This window comes from Schistocerca nitens, chromosome 4 (assembly GCF_023898315.1).
Source record: "Schistocerca nitens isolate TAMUIC-IGC-003100 chromosome 4, iqSchNite1.1, whole genome shotgun sequence".
Lineage (NCBI taxonomy): Eukaryota > Metazoa > Arthropoda > Insecta > Orthoptera > Acrididae > Schistocerca > Schistocerca nitens.
This window is the reverse complement of record NC_064617.1, coordinates 801,411,151-801,433,912: the sequence shown is the minus strand read 5'-3', so window position 1 is coordinate 801,433,912 and position 22,762 is coordinate 801,411,151. Positions and strand designations below refer to the sequence as shown.

Here is a 22,762-nt window from a genome sequence, read left to right as displayed (position 1 = left end):
AGAAATACATATTCATGGTGCATGTGGTATCAGGGAGCGTGCTGTCCATGTGCAGAATGGGGAAGGAGCGCGATCTATCTGAATTTGACCAAGGGCAGATTCTGATGGCCCGGAGGCTCGGTATGAACGTTTCGAAAACTGCACAACTTCTCGGGTATTCGAGAAGCGCTATGGCGAGTGTGTTCAGCACATACCGAAACCGTGGTGAAACCACGTCCAGACGTCGCAGTTCAGACAGATGTCGGACGTCATAGGATGGGCAGACTGGCAAAACAAGACAGGCGGCGAACTGTGGTGGAGCTAACACCCGAATTGTACGCTGGGCAGAGTACAAGTGTGTCTGAACACTCAGCGCACTGAACACTCCAAACGATGGGCCTCCGTAGCCGGCGACCCATGCATGTGACAGTGTTAACACCGTGACATTGGCAATTACGACTGAAATAGGTACTGACGCTCGTCACTGGACATTGGCAGAGTGGCAGAGCGTTGCAAGATTTGACCTATCACGATACCTTCTTCATTACGCCGATGGAAGGACGCGAATCCGTCGTCTTCCAGGCGAACAGCTAGTTGACACTTGTACAGTGAGAGGGAGACAAGCTGGCAGCGGCTCCATTATGCCCTGGGGAACATTCACATGGGTATCCATGGGTCCAATGGAACTCGTGCAAGGCACCATGACGGTCAAGGGGTATCGTACTGGTTGCAAACCACTTACATCCCTTCATGACGATCAAGTTTTCTGACGGCCGTCCCATTTTCCAACAAGGTAATGCGCCATGTCATGAGGCAAGGAGTGTGATGGAGTGGTTGAAGAAAACATTATTGAGTTCCAGTTTATGTGCTGGCCCCCAACTCGCCAGACTGAGCGCGATCGAATACATCTGGGATGTGATTGAACATAGCGTCAAAGCTCATCGTCCCCCTCACCCCAATCTACGGGAATTAGGTGACTTGTGTGTGCAGATGTGGTTCCATCTTCCTCCAGCGACCTACCAAGGTCTCACTGCTTCCATGCCACGACGCGTCGCCGCTGTTATCCTTGTCAGAGATGGATACACCGATTACCAGGCCGGTGGCCATAACGTCCTGACTGATCAGTGTAGGTACGAGAGCGCGGTGAAAAAAGGTCTCCGAATTTTTTATTCTGTTCGCAGTATGGACCAAGGTACTACATGGCATGCATATTATTCAGTCGACCTTTCCGTTTCACTGGCGAAAGTGGCAACCCTTCGCCGCTAGAGGGCTCCGTATTGTAGTATGTAACATGGTGGTGTGTAACGTAAGTATGGTGACGCGTTAGAAAATCTCAGATCATTGAAAGCACGAATTCGAAAAGTTAGTCCATACCCTCTGCTTCAGCATGACAATGCCAGATCACACTCGAGTGCTGCAATATCTACAGCAATGCGCTGCCTTGCGTGCCCTGTCATCGATCATTCATCATACAGTCCCGTCTTGGTCCCATCCGACTTTCATGTTTCGAAAACTTAAAGAACACTTTCTGCGACTTAATTTTGATAACTATGAAGCGGCGCAATCAGAGGTGACATTGTGGCTCCGTCAACAAAGTCAAACATTCTACAGTGACTGTATTAATAAACTCGTCTCTCGTTGTGAGAAATGTGTTCCTCGCCAGGGTGACTTAAGAAATAATTACGTAGACACGAAAAGTAAAGATATAGAATCTTAAAAGGTTTCTATTATTTAAAAATCTTTATGAAGTTTTACATAAAACATTCGGAAGCATTACTTTCCACCACGCGCTTGTATAAATGACCTGCTAGGTAACTTCAGACGATCCATGAGGCTGTTGCTGTTGTGCGTAGAGAAGTAGTAACGCTAGAAAATTGTACGGAAAAGCAGGAAGACTAGCAGAGATCCCGACGCTTGTTGTACAGGTTGGCAGTGGTCTTTCAGTATAAACAAATGTACGTGGGTCACTTCAAAAGAAATGCAAACTATTTTTTTTAAATCCATCTTTTATTCTACATATTTGAAAGTTTTACAGTGTATAGATACATCCTTTAGGAACAATATCTTCATATCTCCACATAATTTCCATCCCTCTCAACTGCCTCACGCCATCTTGGAACCAGCGCCTGTATACCCGCACCGTAAAATTCTGGACCAACCTGTTGGAGCCACTGTTTGGCAGCGTGCACAAGGCAGTCATCATCTCCAAACCTTGTTCCACGAAGAGTCTTTCAGTTTCCCAAAGAGATGACAGTCACATGGAGCCAGGTCAGGACTGTAAGGCGGGTGTTTCAGTGTTGTCCATCCGAGTTTTGTGATCGCTTCCATGGTTTTTTGACTGCCATGTGGCCGTGCATTGTCGTGCAACACCAAAACATCGTGCTTTTGCTGGGTGGTCGAACACGACTCAGTCGAGCTTGAAGTTTCTTCAGTGTCGTCACATATGCATCAGAATTTATGGTGGTTCCACTTGGCCTGATGTTCACAAGCAAGAGTCCTTCGGAATCGAAAAACACCGTAGCCACAACTTTTCCAGCAGAAGGTGTGGTTTTGATTTTTTTTATTACTTGGGTGAATTTGGATGATGCCACTCCATTGATTGCCTCTTCGTCTCTGATGAAAAATGATGGAGCCATGTTTCATCACCTGTCACAATTCTTCCAAGAAATTCATCTACGCCATTCTCGTACTGTTCCAAAAGTTCGGCGCATACCGTTTTTCTTGTTTCTTTGTGAGCCACTGTCAACATACTGGGAACCCACCTGGCACAAACCTTTTTTAACGCAAACACTTTCAGTATTCTGCAAACACTTCCTTCCCCCATCCCAACGTAGCGTGACAATTCGTTCACTGTGATGCGTCTGTCAGCAGTCACCAATTCGTTAACTCTCTGCAATTTGTCTGGAGTGTGTGCAGTACGAGGCCTGCTGCTGCAAGGACAATCCTCAATATTGCCGTGCCCGCTTTCATCACGTAACTTACTTACCCACCGACTAACTGTACTGCGATCGACAGCAGCATCTCCATACACCCTTTTCAACCTCTTGTGGATGTTTCCCACTGTCTCGTTTTCACAGCACAGGAATTCTATGACAGCACGTTGCTTCTGACGAACGTCAAGTGTAGCAGCCATCTTGAAGACATGCTGTGACGGCGCCACTCACGGGTACAGGTTGAACTAAGTTTGAAAACAAGCGGGAAGGATTTATCTAAACACAGTAAAACTCTCACACATGCAGAATGAAAATGTACTTTTACAAAAATAGTGTGGATTTCTTTTGGAGTAACATATTGCCTATAAATAGGCGTTCACACCCATTATTGTGTGACTGCACAGTTGCCAAATAGTCACTGAAAGCAGTCGCATCCATTAAATAGCTGGGGGTATGAGTACGGAGCGATTTAAAGTGGAACGACGACATAAAAATATTGTTAGAAAAAGCGCATGCCAGAATGAGATTCGTTGCAAGAATACTTGGGAAGTATAATCCACATACAAAAGAGGTGGCTCTCAAAATCCTTGTTCGGCCATACTTGAGAATTATTCGTCAGTCTGTGACTCTTACTAGGTAGGATTGATGCATTAAATACTGAAGAACGAAAGAAGAGCAGCGCATTTCGCCACAGATTCGATTACTAAGTGCGAATGCATCACAAAGACGCTCACCCAATTCCAGTAGCAGAAGCTACAAAAGAATCATTGTGCATATTGGTGGAGCTTACTGTTAAATTACTGAGAGCGTGCTTTCCTTAGAAGAGTCAACCGACATATTACTTTTTCCTAAGTGGATTTCGCCAACAGACCATGAAAGCAAGATCAGAGAGATTCTAAACCGTTCGTAGGCTTCCCAACAATCGTTTTCCCTGCGCACCATTCGTGGCTGGAAGAGGAAGGTGGGAAATCGCAGTGGGGGACAACGTATCCTCTGCCACACATCATGCAGTAGCTTGCGGCGTATAGGTGTAGAACTTGATGTAATTGTAATAACATGCACAGACCACCACGAAGCATGAACACGTACTCTGTATCACATGCAATTGTTTCCCATGCAACGTCTGCTGGGCACACCCCGAAAGTATCGCGACGTACATATATCACTGAAGATCGCCAGGGTCGCATCCGTGAATTTCCGTCAGAATTATTATGTGTATACGAGTAAATGATGGGATTATTCGATTTCAGTGTTTGACGATCTCTATATATTTCAAAATATGGTTGCGATGTCTGAGAGGACTATTGTTAAATAAAGTAGGAATTCTGTCTTGTAAAACACGAACTCGGATGTATTTGTGTTCAGAAAAAACAATAGTAAGCGAATGAAACGTGACGTGCAGAACTGAGAAAGAAGTTGTAGAATATAGTCTGATGATCATTTCTGAAAAGCTGAGACACAGCTTTTCCCAAACTAAACTAGCATATTGTTGCGGATTGTGTGCCGATTCGAAACTTCCTAACAGTTTAACCGTGTACAGCACTACCTCTTGCATAGCGATTTTTTTTTTCGCCGTTTACATATTTGTAAGCTCATTGTTGTAGAACACAACTATTAGTCTGGCACTACCTGCAGATTTTATAACGAGAACTGTGACTTGTGTCGTAACTGTGTGTTCACTTGATGTCCCTCTTTTTACTTGATTTGTTTACGTAAGTGTTTCCAATCTAACAAAGTATACTGTGCAGCGAAATTGAAAGATCACTCTTTCGAAAGCCCTTAGTTATTTGGTAAGTAATAGATTTCAGCTATCAGTCGTCCTTTGGAATTTTTATTGGCAGATCTAGATTTTGGCTAGGAACTAGCCATTTTCAATGCACTATCCTTTTTTGGTCAATGCATGTAATGCCTGTTGGTCTGGCTTTGTACACAGTTCATGCCTGTTGGTCTGGCTTTGTACACAGTTCATGGACTGTGTACAAAGCCAGATCAACAGGCATTACACGCATTGACCAAAAAAGGATAGTGCATTGAGAATGGCTAGTTGCTAGCCAAAATCTAGATCTGCCAATAAAAATTCCAAAGGACGACTGATAGCTGAAATCTATTATTTACAAATCAAAATAACGGTCGCTGCGTGCAACAGCCTCTGAATGGAGGGTAACCCTTAGTTATTTCCCACTGCGACGCATAGGTTTGTGATTTGGCACAAAGGTGTCTACAACCTCTGTCTGTAATGGTGCAAAAATGTGGCGCCCTGCGACACCACATTCGGCCCCACCGATGCTTTAGACATCAACGTCCTGACACATGCGAGAAAGAGGCCAGGGCTCAGAAGTTCAACGTGGGTCGATGATGCCACACTCACACCAAATTTGACCGCAATTTTACCCAACGCCATCGTGGGCTTGTCACACGATGGGAACGTCGTCACAGTCCCTCTGAGCCATATCCACCCCCTTTTCTGACGCCTCTGCACGGCCACGATGTCCTTAGAGAAGGGTTGAAGCGTCAGGGAAACATAAGTACCAAAGATTTCTCAACTCACTGCAAACTGTCATTCTCGACCTCGAAATGTGTGGGAATCATCGTACCAAGGAAAGGGGTAATTTCACTGACGCCCTTTATGTCACCCCCTGAGGCCTTTTCGAGTCGATTCTGAGCGACAGTGTGTCTGAAATATTTCCCTCGGCGACTTATAAAAAACCGCGTGATTCCAACACTGGCCGTCGCAGTTCTGACCTCCGTCACAGAGGCGCCAAAACAAGTGGTGATTAAGACAGGTGTGACGACCTTCCCATCATGTGACACGTTCACGGCGGTGTCGGTCAAAATTGTGGTGAAATTTGGTGCTAATGGGACATGAATAACCCACTTTGCACGTCACGTGAACTTTTGAGCTCTGGCCTTTCTTTCGCCTGTGTTGAGACCTTACTGTTTCAAGCGCCACGCTTTTGCAGCACAGTAGAGGAAGCTTGTAGGCACCTCTAAGGCAATTTTCAAACTTCTGCGTCACAAAGTGAGAATTATAGGACTTCGAAAAAGCGACCCTTTACTTCTGTTGCACAGTGTATATGATGAAATCTAATGACTGTTCATTACAGGTCTCTCTCTATCGCAGTGTGTGTGTGTGTGTGTGTGTGTGTGTGTGTGTGTGTGTGTGTAAGAGTGTTGCCCGTCCATGTCACTGCGTGTTCACAGGTCCATAAACCTCTCTGTTCTTAGAAGTATGAGTCAAAACAAGTGTGTGTTATAAGTTGCTCGTATTCTATGACACTGAAGATCGTATAAAAATGGCGATCAGGTTGCGAAGGCATCTAGAGATAACTCTGGCAGAAACAATGTGCTGCAGGGTTTATTATATATCGCTGGACATCCATCAAATAATATATCATTAAAAAGTCAGTGGAGCTAATTCTCCATCTACATTTGTCCAAGTGTTCATCCGCAAAAATAAGTACGGTGACATGTTTATTGGTACCCAAATCAATTGACTCTGCTGTTCGAAGAACTGCAGGGACTTATTAGTTTCGTATGTACAGAGCGACTACTTTCCATTATTGTTCTCAGGAAGAAGATACACAAGGTAACTGCCGAAAGTCGGGGCTTTTACTTATCCGAGAATCACTTTTACAAGCGTATGGAACATTCATGGGATTATCCTACAATTTACGAACAAGAAAAAATATCGTTAATACAGGTATTTACATACTTATATATCTAATTTGAAAGGGTGATAGATGACTGATCAAGATATTTTGAAATTTCGACGTTTATGTTAAAATCAGTAACTTCAGGTGCTATCCTCGTGTGTAAGTCGATTGTTGTTGCTGAAATGTCAGTAGGCAGAGATATTAAACACGTTCGTAAAGTATTCGCGGAGAATTTAGAAATCAGTTCGTGGTTGTGGTTTGTGGAAATGTGCAGGTTCCGAACACCCATTTTTTTTTTTTTTTTTTTTTAGATTTGTGGATAACACAATGATTTGATATATATTTTAAGGGATGAGCAGTCTACAAAAGTTGATTCCAGGATGTCGTCGCGAGTATTAAGAAAGTTACGTGGTGACGAGAACTTTGAAGAACCAGCTGCAAACAGCGAAACAGAACTTTATGTGAATGTTGGAGGAGGGGCGAAAAGGAAAGATTTCACTGTAAATCCATATGATTAAGTAAGTATCTCACCGAAATTTATGCGTATTATTGTGTAATGTTTGGTGGTAATCGCTTCCATACGCTGTTTGTAATAGTAAACAAAATCCTAGAAATCATGTTTCAAGACGTACCGTAATGTATCAACCGGTCATTTACTTGTAGGCATAACAACAATGCTTTCCAAAAATCATTGACAAACCATATTGAATACTGAAATTCACCAGCTGGCAATCTACAAACTGCTGTTCAGTATCGAAAAAATATTTTCTTTTTGTAAGCTGTATGTTTAATTATCTACTGGAGTGCTGGGAACTGTGCTACGAGGAAATCGTGGTTCATTCTACCATGGTTTATGAATCCATATTTGCTCAGCTTCAGCAGAATTATATTTTTTACATTCAATATGTTTTGAGGAGCATTTCTTTCTAGATATTATTGGGATTGGGCTGTGCTTAGTCGGGGTGGGGGCAGAAAGTTGAATGTCGATGTAAAAGCTGCCAGAGATTGGCTGAAAGTTTTAGGTGTCTGGAGCAAATAAAGTACACTGTAAACAAAGGCGTTGAAATTTGTGAAACGAAATTATGAACTTACTGTGGATGATGGCCACGCAAACAAACTTGTTATAAATCCTATTTAATACAGGTTGAGGCACGAAGAAGAAATGTTACACAAGTTGTCAAGAACAGAGCAAATTTTGACTGAACTGCAAGGACATCAGTTGCTCGTAAGTAAAACCCGAGTTCAAACGCCAGTTGAGCCGACTACTGTGCGTGCCACTGCAGTAAGGTGGGTTGCCAGTACAGGCATCGTCAGGCGTATGTGTTGCTCTCGATGCCTGTAAAGTCTTCGACATCGGCGAATTCCAAGTGTCGTGTTGCTAAAAGGGCATTATCACGATCGATGAAGCATTTATAATATGTTAAACCTTTCTCTGTTTCCTTTAACCGTCCAATCACTGAAGGCATAAGTGAAACTAAAGACGTGCATGTCTGGTAGGTGGCCTAAATGCAGCTCTTACGAGCTCAGTAGCTACAAACAGGAAGTTAGTCTAGTCGATTCACTTGAAGATAGAAATTCCACTCCTGCTCTTTATAGTCTCCAATATTAAATATCCTAAATGTCGCACCAGAAAAATGTAGTTTATGTGTAGTCGTCTGGCAAACTTCTAATTTCAAAAATTGTGGGGCTAGGTCGCTGATATTCGAATAGTCGGTCCGGTTGGTCTAGTGTTACGCAGCCGCTGGGAAACCGAAAGGTAGCGTAATCGAATCGGGGTAAGACCATAGAATGCTTCTGTCCTCCGTTAACTTCGTCTTCATCACGCAACGATATGAAGATTCGCAAGGAACGACCGCGGTTCGGACTCCACACTAATCTGTAGGTTTCCTTTCCTCGGTATGATTACTGAGGTTCGTTAGGGACTCGCAAGTCGTCAAAGTGGCGTAAAATTTAAAGACTTGCACCAGGCCGTTGGACCACACAGAATTATTATTTTATCTCAATAAACTGCCAATATTTCATTGAAGAAATCCATGATATGTCTTTACTAAGTCGCGCATCACCAAGAAGTAGCATACTAAAAAAATGCAGGGTGTAAATCACTGAACGTTGTAGAAAATGAAATTTCCTGTGATACATAGACAATATGCTCCGAAACATAGTTCTGCGATTATAACCTAGAATCCATAAATAATAGCCGGCCGGTGTGGCCGTGCGGTTCTAGGCGCTTCAGTCTGGAACCGCGTGACCGCTACGGACTCAGGTTCGAATCCTGCCTCGGGCATGGATGTGTGTGATGTCCTTAGGGGACTGATGACCACAGATGTTAAGTCCCATAGTGCTCAGAGCCATTTGAACCATTTTTTTGAACCATAAATAATATCTTTGAGAAAATAATCTCGTAAGACATAGATTTAATTAAAAATATGCGATACATCTTTAATGTCATAAGACCTTAAACGGATGTATAAGCAACGTATATATACATATTGTCATGCAGTTACGTAGTTAGCTAAACAACCTGACTTATAATTAAATGCTGTGGTCTGAGTCGGTTAACAAAATATGCATACCTGACTTGTTTCTGGTGTGGCTACATGCTAGCCATTTGCAGGTTACTAAACATCAAGGTCAGTTAAATTCAATATGAATTAATATTTCAATTTTTCCCACCATTCATATTACAAATAACACAAAAATCAGAACACTGTAAGGTTTTCACCAGTTCAAATATTCGTTGATAGAAAAAAAAATTCCAAGCGATATTAATTCGCGGTAGATTTAAATTTTACTTTAGTACATTTTACAGCATTTTGAAAATCATCAAAGACTTATGGCTGCATATAGGCCCCCTTTTTGGTAAGGTGCAAAGCAGGTCGTAACAGTAGAAGCTACTACTCCTGTCAAATTGCGATGATTTATCAATTATTTCATTAGTGAACGTATAGGAAGGTGTAGTATCATGCCTGTCACCATTATAAGAGCCCTACAAGATGACAAAGGCACATCTCTGTAAGAATACAGTCGCAGGAATGTGTAAGAACGTTACATTTTCATCCCCGTTATTCGGTGTTGTGATCTTCAGTCCGAAGACTGATTTTATGCAGCTATCCTTGTTAGTTCGTTCAGTGTACGCCTCTTCATCTCTGCATAATTATTACAGACTACTTCCGTTACTCACATTTGAAGGCGATTTATTCAGTTGGTCTCCAATTTAACCCCCCCCCCCCACACACACACACACAGATTTGCTCCACCATTATCAAACAGACGATTCTTTGGATGACTCGATCCACTCTTTCATATAAATTTTGTCATAAATTCTTTTTTTCCCGACTTGACTCGGTATCTCATTGTCAGTTATCCGTTCCACTCATATAATCTTCAGCATTCTCCTTTAGCAGCGCAATCATAAAGCTCCTACTCTTTTTTCTGAATTGTTTATTATCCACGTTTCACATACATAGAATGATAGACTCCAGACAAATACCTTTTGTAAATCCTTCGTAATATTTAAATTTTTATTCGATGTCAACAATTTTTTTTCTTTTTCAGACACCATCTTTCCTATTTCCAGTTTCATTTTTTAACCTTTCTGCTTCAGCCATCGTTCGTATTTTACTGCCCACATAAGAAAACTCTTCTAATACTTTTAGTGTCTCGTACCCTAATCTAATTCCCTCAGTAACCCCTGATTTAGTTAGACTGTATTCCATTACCCTTGGTTTATCTTTTTAATATTCACCTTATAGCCTCTTTTCAAGGCTCTTACCATTGCCATCAGCTATTAATCCAAGTTGATTACGTGTTAATAATCTGTTAATAATACTGAGAAACAAATATTTCTGATAACTTAACCCCTTATATAAAAGCGAATAGGTTCCACTATCACTGCAAAGTGCAATAAACAATTTAGCACCACCAGTGGTGATTAGAAATGGGCTTCCTTATGGCTTATTGTTTTACGAGAGGCGTTTAATAAGCAATGCAGCATGCTTTTTTTGTTTGTATTTTTCTGAAAGCAGGTTGGTTTCAGTCAGGATTTCAATGTCGTTGTTGTTGTTGTTGTTGTTGTGGTCTTCAGTCCTGAGACTGGTTTATGCAGCTCTCCATGCTACTCCATCCTGTGCAAGATTCTTCATCTCCCAGCACCTACTGCAGCCTACATCCTTCTGAATCTGCTTAGTGTATTCATCTCTTGGTCTCCCTCTATGATTTTTAGCTTCCACGCTGCCCTCCAGTACTAAATTGTTGATCCCTTGATACCTCAGAACATGTCCTACGAACCGATCCCTTCTTCTAGTCAAGTTGTGCCACAAACTCCTTTTCTCCCCAATTCTATTCAATACCTCCTCATTATTTATGTGATCTTCCCATCTAATCTTCAGCATTCTTCTGTAGCTATTCCACACAGATGATCCTTCGTTGCTCTCTATGATCTTCTGTTAGACGGCGAAAAACCCTTTTGGCATATACTTTTGAGTAGCCCAAATGGTGGACGAGTGTGTCAGCACTACCAACGGAGACGTCCAGTTGAGCAGCGAGGTATTTGACTGTGATCCGTTGATCATCTCGAATGAGCCTACAGTCCGAACGTTCCAACATTGTCCGAGTCACAGTTGTGTGCGACCGGCCGGTACGCGGGAGATCGGACGGGTTTGCGACTCTCAGTGCAGGTCTCCGTATACATTCTGCAAGCGTCTACGAACATCTGCGATGCTCTCGTTTTGCGCCAGAAGAAACTGTATGACAGCTCTATGCTTGGAACACATCTCCGTCACAGACGCCATCTTGAGGACTACGTATAGTGCGTCACCTTTCGGAACTTCGTGAAACTATGGGTGCTGAAGCGGGAATATTCCTCGATGCCCCACAAAAATATTCCGGATTTGTTAAACTGAAATTGGCCGAGAGGAGAAATATGTTTCATTACTTATGGCCGAGTGCACCAACCCCGATCAAAAAGCATGATAACCAAGGTCCCGCGATCATCGTTAAAAGTAAGTAGTGTTTAAAATGTTTCTGCAGTGCACCAACGTTAATCGCTGGTCAGAAAACAATCGTCAGCCAACCGTGCATTTGACTTCGGTAAACTCTGTACATTGCAATGGAACGTGCCCTGACGACGCAAAGATGTTCGTAAACATGCAATTGCACAGACAATCGCTGGTGCCACATTCTCTCTTTGTTGTGTTTTCCGTCGACAAGCAGAAGTGTGTATATGTACCTCGGTAAATATTTCCGATCTGTTCGTTTTTTTGGAGAATAATGGAGAACAAAAGAAAAACTCCGAATTTCTCGAAGTACGAGGTAGATGTACTTCTTGAACTGGTGGGTGCATACGCATCCGTTCTTGAAAATAAGAAAACTGACGGTTGCTGTTAAAAGAAAAATAGGCAATGTGGTCCCATGTGGAGGCGCAATTTAATTCTGCTCCTTGTAAGTTTACTCATAAATTAATAACTTTTCTGCGTTCATCGTAAGCATAGGATATGGCACACTCTGGCTTTTAGTTTGAAATTTGAAAGTGCTATTGGAGTACCACTGAATTTCTCATCGCACACCCAGTTCAGTGAGTACTTTTGTGTTCCCTAGATAACAGAAAAAATAGATTACATGCTGAAATAATCGAAAAAATTAAAAAATACAGCGAAATACCGTAACTATAATCGTAATTTTTCATTCTGAACAATGTCTGAATTTATGTTACCTTATAGGAAATGTTCATTAATTATAGCACGGCGAACTGCTCTTCCTGGTAATGTGTCGTCACGATACATCTGCTGTCCAGGTAGCACAGGTTCGTTATCTTCAATGTTGGGGCCTCTCTCGTCACGTAACTGACTTAATAGTCGAGAAATTTCTGGATCTGCTGGTGTTTCTTCACTGCTTGTACTCCTCGCAATATTATGCAAGACAGCCGTACCCACAATTATTGACATTGTTTTCAGTGGATTACATCTTATTCCTACAGATAATATGGGGAATGTTCTCTTCCACAAGCCATATTTTCCCTCAACAGTGTTTCTAGTTTTAATATGAGACCTGTTATACCGATGCTCTGCTTCATTTTGCGGATTTAAAAGTGGAGTTAACAAGTAGGATCTACATGCGTAACCACTGTCTCCCAGTAAGTGACCTTGTGGTATTTCTCCGTTTTCAAATTGAGCTCAGCGAGCGCATTTGAGAAATATGGTAGTGTCGTGCACAGAGCCCGGCCATCGAGCGACAATGTCTCTCATTAACAAATTGTGATCACTAATGGTTTGACAGTTAAAGGAAAAATATGATTTCCTATTGTGGAAAAGTTCCGCATTATGTCCTCCAGGAGACTGAATTCTCATATGGGTACAATCCAATGTACCAAGAACGCCAAGGAATCGGTCCAACTGACTAAAATCATACACCACAGTGCGCACTTCTCTTGTAGGAAATTTTATAAAGCGAGGAGACATTGATGCTATGATGTCTGATACATCACTGATGATTCATTGTGCTGTTGTACGATGTACATTACTGTTGTCGCCAATAAGAATGTTGATTGCACCTGTTGTATTTGCCCTTAAAGTAATCAAAAGTCTGTTCATCGGCGAAATAGGGTTATTGCGATCAGTAGGAAATTCTAACCTATCATGAATTTGGTTTAATAACCACCACACTGTTTCTTTTGACGGACGAAATCTCTCTCCAAACTTCCTGTCACTATAATCTTCAAAAGGGTTTCCCCTTTCCACAATCACTCCAGCACGGATTTGGCCACGATTTAAATGGTCAAGGTATAAAAATTCCTCAGTGCCATCCGTAACATCAAAACGCGCCGCCATCTTAATAGCGTATGCTTCTAAAACAGAGGTTACGTCGAGAAAACTGGGAAAGAGCACCGGTTAAATGTAACCGCGGTCGATTCCCTCGTTTAACTTACTTTGGCCGTCACATTGAACGGAGATTATGTTGGAAAAATTGGGTTTTGTAGCCAAAAGAGTGGGTAATAATATAGTGTGTTGGGATCCTGAATGAAACCAACCTGCTTTCAAAAAAAAAAAAAAGGAAAAAAAAGCATTCTGCATTACTTATTGAACGCCTCTGGTATAAACAGTAAGTCATGAGCAAGCCTATTTCTAATTACCACTGGTGGTGCCAAATTGTTTATTGCACTTTTCAGTGTTAGTGGAACCTATTCGCTTTTATATAACAGCGGTTAAGTTATCAGAAATACATTTCTGGCCATTAAAATTGCTACACCAAGAAGAAATGCAGATAATAAACGGGTATTCATTGGACAAATATATTATACTAGAACTGACATGTGATTACATTTTCACGCAATTTGGGTCCATAGATCCAGAGAAATCAGTACCCAGAGCAACCACCTGTGGCCGTAATAACGGCCTCGATACGTCTGGGCATTGAGTCAAACAGAGCTTGGATGGCGTGTACAGGTACAGCTGCCCATGCAGCTTCAACACGATACCACAGTTCATCAAGAGTCAGATCGATGTTGGTGCACCAGAATTTTGCGTTGAACAGGATTATATACTGACTTAACCGCGGTTAAATGTTGGCGCACTCGGCCATTAATGAACGCCTTTCGTATTAATGGTTGACAATCTGGCTTTCTCACCGTGTTATGTGCGTTCGTAGACATTTTGCACTGCTGGTTATCGGGAAATTCGTCAGTTTTGTCAACAAAGAAATATCGTGGCATTAGATACAGAGAACGTTGGTAGCTATGTCCTTTTCGAAACGACAGATATTTCGTGTTGCTGGGCCACTGAGTTCGTGAGGCAGCCACTCACCTGGGGGAGGCTCATTCCAGGGCTGGACATCGGCGCTGGTGAAGACGGCGTAGACGGTGTAGTTCACGGCTGCGAGCGCCGCCGTCACGTAGAACACAGAGTTCCACGCCCACCGCGTTTGCTGCCAGCATCAGAAGAACATCGGCTGTGTGGCAGGTTCTGTAGTATTTCGACTCACTAATTTATTAATATTAAATCACTAACATTCATAGATTGTCTTCACCTTTCTACAGCGGCATAATTTACCTATAGTTTTTACTCTAACCTTGAACAGCATAACCATTATCAGACCTACGAGGCCTGTTTTTTAAGTAAGTACCGTTTTGAAATTTAAAAAAAAGACGTGCTAAGATATCTCAATAATTTTATTTTTACTTGAAAGCCTGTACCTTAATCTACTTTTCTACGTAATTCCCGTCAATATTGAGGCACTTCTCGTAACGCTGTACTAGTTTTTGAATACCTTCCTCATAGAAGTCTGCCACCTGACTTGTTATCCACTGCATCACCACTGTTTTGACTTCGTCATCGTCTTGAAGACGCTGACCGCCCAGGTGTTTCTTCAAGTGCAGGAACAGGTGGTAGTCACTGGGCGCAAGATCGGGGCTGTCCGGAGGACGATCTAGAGTTTCCCATCGAAAAGATGTGATGAGATTTTTGGTCTGATTCGCCACATGCGGACTAGCATTTTATTGCAGCAAGACGATGCCCTTGCTCAACTTCCATGGACTGTTGCTTTAATTCTGGTGTGGCGTACGCCACCCATGTTTCATCGCCCGTAACAATTTGACTTAAGAAATCATCACCGTCGTTGTGGTACCGCTCAAGGAAAGTCAATGCACTGTCTAAACGTTTGGTTTTGTGCACATCCGTCAACATTTTCGGTACCCAACGTGCGCACAATTTCGGTAATTCAAGTGCTCGGTCACAATGCCATACAAAACACTACGAGAAACATTAGGAAAGTCATCTCGCAAGCAGGAAATCGTAAAGCGTCTGTTTTTTCTCACCTTATTGGCCACTTCCTGCATCAAAGTTTCATTTGTGTGGCCAAAAAAATGTTCAAATGTGTATGAAATCTTATGGGACTTAACTGCTAAGGTCATCAGTCCCTAAGCTTACACACTACTTAAGCTAAATTATCCTAAGAACAAACACACCCACCCATGCCCGAGGGAGAACTCGAACCTCCGCCGGGACCAGCCGCACAGTCCATGACTGCAGCGCCTGAGACCGGTCGGCTAATCCCGCGCGGCTTGTGAACTCATCTTTAAATGCTCTCTCCCACTTTCTTACCATTCCATCATGTTTTCTCCGTAAACTGCACAGATCTCACGATGAATATCGATCGCTTTTAGGCCTTTACCACTAAGAAATCTTATAACAGCCCGTACTTCACAGTCGGCGGCACTCACGATTATCGGAGGCATCTTACTCAGTACACAACGTAAACAAGGAAGAATCAGACTGTAATGGCGTCAGCGCGTAGATTGAGGTACAGGCTTTCATGTAAAAATAAAATTATTGAGATATCTTAGCACGTCTTTTTTTAATTTCAAAACGGTACTTACTTAAAAAACACGCCTCGTATCAGAATAAGAAATATAATAACACAAGCATGCAACAGTACGTAATAAGCACATTAAAGATCAAGTTACCCCCCCCCCCAAATCTGGAGCGTTATTCTCAGAAAATTTAGCACATCGGACAAAACGCTGGTCAGGTGCGAGTAGGACTCGCGTACGTAGACAGTTCATCCATTTCGGGAATCGAGGATATTGACGAAGTTTGCCAGTTATCGACGTTTATAGTGGCAAGCTATCAGTCCCAGGGATTCCAAGACATTCGAGAATGTTTTAATTTCACGTTGAAGGCGGATATCAAATGACAAAAAGTAATTTTTTTTCCTGTGATATAATTGCAAATTAACAATTTCGGATTATTGCCTTTACTTATACTGTGAACCTTCCTTCTTTCCAAATCTCATGAGTCTGGATCAACGGAAAGTAACCTATATGTTCTGATGACTGAGTTTGCGAGTATCAATATATGTGACATAAATGGCCGCATCTTTTGATTGCAGCCTAAATTTCTCGTCAAGTGCTGTGCAATAGCGTCGCTCATACCAGACGTCTCGCTAGCAATGCGTTATGTCCAGCACTATAAAGTCACGATGGAAGCAGTCATCGCATCTTACTGTGCCAACACCAATCAGCTTTGCACCGTGGCATTTCCGACCAGAGCCTTCCCTTTATTTCGGCTTGCTTTGACTGTTGGAAAAGACACGACTAAAATATCTGTGATCAGGAAACATCACGTTTACGTCGCCACAGTCGGGAAGCACGCGGCACCATACAATCTGTTAAATATGATTTTACTTTTTTTGCTGGATAAAAGAAGCAAAACGACGAAAGTTAGGAAGAAATTCTGGGTGCATCAATTTTTTTGAGTCAACAGTTTTCTGACTGGGTTGAAACGGCCCACCACGAATTCCTCTCCTGTGCCAACCTCTTCATCTCAGAGTAGTAACTGCAACCTACGTCCTCAAGTGGATGTATTCCAATCTCTGTCTTTCTCTATAGTTTTTACCCTCTACAGTTCCCTCTGACACCATGGAGGTTACTCTGGGATGTCTTAACAGATATCCTTCCACCCTGTCCCTCCTTCTTGTCAATGTTTTCCGTACATTCCTCTCCTCACCGATTCTCCAGAGAATATCATTCCTTAACAATCCACCTAATTTTCAACATTCTTCTGTAGCACCACATCTCAAATTCTTCGATTCTCTTCTTTTCCGGTTTTGCCATCGTCTGTGTTTCACTGCCATAAAACACTGTGCTCCAAACGTACATTCTTAGGAATTTCTTCCTCAAGTTAAGGCTTATGATACTAGTGGACTTCTCTTGGCCAGGAATGCCGTTTTTGTCAGTGCTAGTCTGCTTTTCATGTCCTCCTTGCTCTGTCCGTCATCGGTTATTTTGCTGCCTATGTAGCAGAATTTCTTAACTTCATCCATTTCGCGATCACCAGTTGTGATGTTAAGTTTCTCAGTATTTCTCATTTCTGCTACTTCTCATTACTTTCGTCTTTATTCGATTTACTCTCAGTCCATATTCTGTGCTTATTAGACTGTTCATTCGATTCAGCAGATCATGTAATTCTTCTTCACTTTCACTCAGGATAGCAATGTCATCAGCGAATCGTATCACTCATATCCTTCCACCTTGATTTTTAATTCCACTCCTGAACCTTTCTTTTGTGTCCATCACTGCTTCTTCGATGTACAGATTGAACAGTTGTGGTGAAAGATTACATCCCGGTCTTACACCCTTTTTAATCTGAGCACTTCGTTCTTGGTTCCCACTAATTTTTCCTATCCGTCTCTCCCTTTAGCTTATCCCTGTTTATCTCAGAATCTCGAACACCTTGCACCATTTGACAGTGTTCCAGAATGAGATTTTCACTCTGCAGCGGAGTGTGGTCTGATATGAAACTTCCTGGCAGATTAAAACTGTGTGCCGGACGGAGACTCGAACTCTTGACCTTTGCCTTTCGCGGACAAGTGCTCTACCAACTGAGTTACCCAAGCACGACTCACGCCCCGTCCTCGCAGCTTTAATTCCGTCAGTACCTCGTCTCCTATCTTCCAAACTTCGCAGAAGCTTGCCCGCGAAAGGCAAAGGTCCCGAGTTCGAGTCTCGGTCCGGCACACAGTTTTAATCTGCCAGGAAGTTTCATTTGACAGTGTTGAACGCCTTTTACAGGTCGACAAATCCTATGACCGTGTCTTGATTTTTCTTCAGTCTTGATCCAGCGTAGATTCAGGATTGCCTCTCTGCTGTCTTTACCTTTCCTAAAGATCCTACAGATCCTTAATTTTCGTTTCCATTCCTGTACATTATTCTTGTAAACAACTTGGATGCATGAGCTGTCCTCGCACTTGTCGGCTCTTGCTGTCTTCGGAATTGTGTGGATGATGTTTTTCCGGATGTGAGAAAGTATATCGCCAGACTCATACATTGTATATAACACCGCCAGCGAGTGTAGTGCAAACAGTAAAATTCGGAGAGGGTAGTATTATGGTGTGGTCATTTTTTCATGGAGGGAGCTTGCACCACTTGTTGTTTTGCTTGGCACTATCAGAACACAGACCTACAATGACGTTTTAAGCACGTTCTTGCTTCCCACTGTTGAAGAGAAATTCGGGGATGGCGATTGCATCTTTTTTATCCTTCGCCCAATCATTTTAGAAATTCCGGTAGAATGTTATCAATCCCTACTGCCTTATTCGATCTTAAGTCTTGCAAAGCTCTTTTCAATTCTGATTCTAATACTGCATCTCCTTTTCTTCTCCATGGACTCCTGTTTCTTCGTCCAACACGTCATGAGACAAGTCTTCCCCTCTCACAGAGGCCTTCAGTGTGCTCTTTCCATCTATTTGCTCTCTCCTCTGCATCTAACAGTGTAATTACCATTGGAATATTAATGTTACCAGCCTTGCTTTTAATTTCATCAAAGGTTGTTTTGACTTTTCAATATGTCGGGTCAGTCCTTCTGCTGTGACAGTCACAAATACTGCATTTCGCAATAGTAGCCGTGATCTATACGCAATTTACGTAGTTCTACATTTTTGTATTTTAACTAAAGTTCAGTCTTGATCACAACACTTATGTCTCAGTAACATAGGTGACCGGTTTCGGTTATATAATTATATAACCGTCTTCAGATCTGTGAATTAGTTTTAGAAAATAAGAGAGTTCAATCTTAAGATAAAATGAAAAGTGTCTAATGACGACAAAATTTTAACAAGATAAAATAAAACATATTATACCCATGGCTTCATTGGAGGAAGTAGGCTGAGCTCTCCTCAGCTGCTACGAAGTCAACTGATGGTTATGAGTGCTGAACATGAGCTTAAATATGCAGAGGCTCCGCCTACTTCCTCTCACACTAGTTCACAACTGCCAATCAGCGTTCATAGTATGACGCTATCGTCAAAGTATACAAGTACGAAATACTCTAATAACATAAAATTGATTCATTTAAAATGTCTGATTAACAGATAGTTAGTATGTGTAAAACTTATTTATATTTTAGATAAAAACGGTACACTGCGATGTGTAATAGCTGTGCCCTCTATGGGAAACCTTAATACTATTACAGTGTCAGTTAAATCAAAGATGTAAAAGTCCTTGGAGCTGTGGTATATATCGATTATACCGAGTCGCTTACATCACAATTGCATCTTTGATGGATGTTGCAGAATCGTCTTAAAATTTTGTCGTCATTAGACACTTTTCATTTTATTTTAAGATTGGTCTCTAGTATTTACTAAAATTAATTCACATGTCTGAAGATGGTTATATAAATATAACCGAAACCGGTCACTTATGTTATTGAGACATAAGTGTTGTGATCAAGACTGAAATTTAGTTAAAATATAATACTCTAATGATCACGGTTTCCAAAACTGTTTACCAAAATTGTACTACATTTTTGTATTTATATGAATTTTTTACGAGTTTGACATCTACTACTTTATTAATTTTATTCATACTCGATAAATAGGAATACACAGCTAACTTATAACCACTTGCATTAAGACTCTGGAGACCGAGCAACTTACATTGGCGCTGGTGAAGGCGCCGACGACGTACGGTACTGCGATTCCCGTTAAGTTGGCGAACATGTTGACGATCCCGACGATGGTCCCCGCGTAGTTGGGCGCGATGGCCGACATGCTCATGGAGGGGCCGGCGCCGTTGGTGGAGATGCAGAAGCCGTTGATGGCGAGCAGCGCGATGATGACGCCCGTGTTGCAGCCGACCGCCGACACCACCAGAAGCGTCGCCGCGGGCACCAGCGTGCCTGTGCGTCAACACGGCAGTCACGCCTGGCTCCCGGCTCACTCACAAGGGTGAAATGTGACAGGTCTCTATCAGTGTATACGCTATGTGACCAAAAGTACCCAGACATCCACAAAAACATACGTTTTCCATATTAGGTGCATTGTGCTGCCACCTCCATATCAGCGACCTCAGTACTCGTTAGACACCGTGAGAGAGCAGAATGGGGCCCTCCTCGGAACTCAAGACTTCGAACGTCGTCAGTTGATTGGGTGTCATTTGTGTCACACGTCTGTGCGCGAGACTTCCACACTGCCAAATATCCCTACATCCACTGTTTCTGACGTGGTAGTGAAGTCGAAACGCGAAAGGACACGTTGAAAGGTGGCTACACTGAGTCACAGCACCAGAGATTGCGCCAAAGAGTTTTATTCCGCCGCCTCCACTGGCAGTGCTTGTTCAGAAGTTGCTGTGGGCAGTAGTAGTTCTGAGGTTGCTGTGGTCAGTGCTTGTTGAGAGGATGTCGATAACAGTACTAGTTGTGAGCATGTCGTGTGCAGTTGTTCTGATGGGCTAGACAGCCGATGCTGTTCGATTGGGGATGTTGTAATGACCAGAGTGTATTTCTCGTCAATATATATGAGGTAATAAAAAAAATTGTATTTCAAATTTCCTAAATAACAATGCCTCTTGGTCACAGGTTCAATCAACAAAGCATCTGGCTTGTGTTCATGTATTAGAGTGTAATTCTGGTTTCTATGTGCAATCATAGTATTTCTGGTTTTCTTTTAATTACTCCATTGTAAATGGCGTTTAAAGCATCTTGTATTGAGGAAGAACCGTGCCAGATGTGTACGTTGAACCACACTTCCACACACAGAACAGTTACACTTGTGCTTTGTTGTTTCGTAGCTTTTATAGTTGCTGGGGACTTAATTAATCAATTGTTTTAACGGAAATTTCCTTTCATTCTTTATTGTTATTCTATGCAGTCAGATTGCGTACTAATACTACTCAGGGCCAACCGGTTACGAGACTTCGTAATCGGACAAACAGCGACTAAAATTAAAATTATTTGCATTTTATTTAATTAAGCCCCCATGCAACGTACAGCACAAAAGCGTACAGGCCGAACTCGACTGTTGACTGACAGCGACCGCCGACAGTTGAGGAGGGCCGTAATGTGTAATAGACAGACATCCATACAGACCACCGCACAGGAATTCCAAACTGCATCAGGATCCACTGCAAGTACTTTGACGGTTGTGCGGGAGTTGAGAAGACTTGGATTTCATGATCGAGCGGCTGCTCAAAAGCCACACATCACGCCGGTAAACGCCAAACGACGCCTCGCTTGCTGGAAGGAGCGTATACATTGGACGATTGAACAGTGGAGTGACGAATCGCGGTACACAATGTGGCGATCCGATGGCAGGGTGTGGGTATGGCGAATGCCGGATAAACGTCATCTGCCAGCGTGTGTAGTGCCAACAGTAAAATTCGGAGGAGGCAGTGTTATGATGTGGTCGTGTTTTTCATGGAGAGGGCTTGCACCACTTGTTGTTTTGCGTGGCACTATCATAGCGCAGACCTACATTAACGTTTTAAGTACCATCTTGCTTCCCATTGTTGAACAGAAATTCGGAGATGGCGACTGCGTCTTTCAACACGATCGAGCATCTGTTCATAACGCATGGCCTGTGGTGGAGTGGTTACACGACAATAACATCCCTGTAACGGACTGGCCTGCACAGAGTCCTGACCTGAATCCTATAGAACAAGTCTGGGATTTTTTGGAACGTCGACTTCGTGCCAGGTGTCACCTACCGACATCGATACCTCTTCTCAGTGCAGCACTCCTTGAAGAATGGGCTGCCATTCCCCAAACACCTGATTGAACGTATGCCTGCGAGAGTGGAAGCTGTCATAAAGGCTACGGGTGGGGTAACACTATATTGAATTCCAGCACTACCGATGGAGGGCGCCATGAACTTGTAAGTAAAAAAAAAAGATTAAAAAAAATGGTTCATATGGCTCTGAGCACTATGGGACTTAACTTCTGAGGTCATCAGTCCCCTAGAACTTAGAACTAGTTAAACCTAACTAACCTAAGGACATCACACACATCCATGCCCAAGGCAGGATTCGAACCTGCGACCGTAGCGGTGGCGCGGTTCCAGACTGTAGCGCCTAGAACCGGTGGGCCACACCGGCCGGCCACTTGTAAGTCATTTTCAGCCAGGTGTCCGGATACTTTTGATTACATAATGTATCGGTCTGCTTACACTTTGTTTCATCAAACATTGAAGACTGCATAAAACTGATTTGTGAATAACCTTCTAGGAAAACTAGAATATAGTTTCCATTCTGCAGTGGGCTAGTTTTGAAATTTTGCTCCACACTAAAACTGTGTACCGAAGCGGAACCGGACCTTGCGGTAATGTTCATAGGGACAGAGGTATCCACGATGGATCCAATACCCACTCACCCTTCGAGCTTCATTTCTGACTGTACCTTTCGAAATCTGCAAGCAAGTTTGACAAAAACTTGCATAC

At 42.6% G+C, this 22,762-nt stretch overlaps 1 protein-coding gene across 1 annotated transcript in view; it reads right to left on the bottom strand.

The window, feature by feature from the left end:
* Positions 1-22,762, bottom strand: part of LOC126251686 (sialin-like) — a 109,101-nt gene that overhangs the window by 4,437 nt on the left and 81,902 nt on the right. The window contains exons 8-9 of the mRNA XM_049952273.1: positions 19,988-20,229; positions 14,362-14,482 (exon numbers count right to left, since the gene is read on the bottom strand). Coding sequence (XP_049808230.1) covers positions 14,362-14,482; positions 19,988-20,229 — 363 coding nt within the window. The remainder of the gene's footprint in view (positions 1-14,361; positions 14,483-19,987; positions 20,230-22,762) is intronic.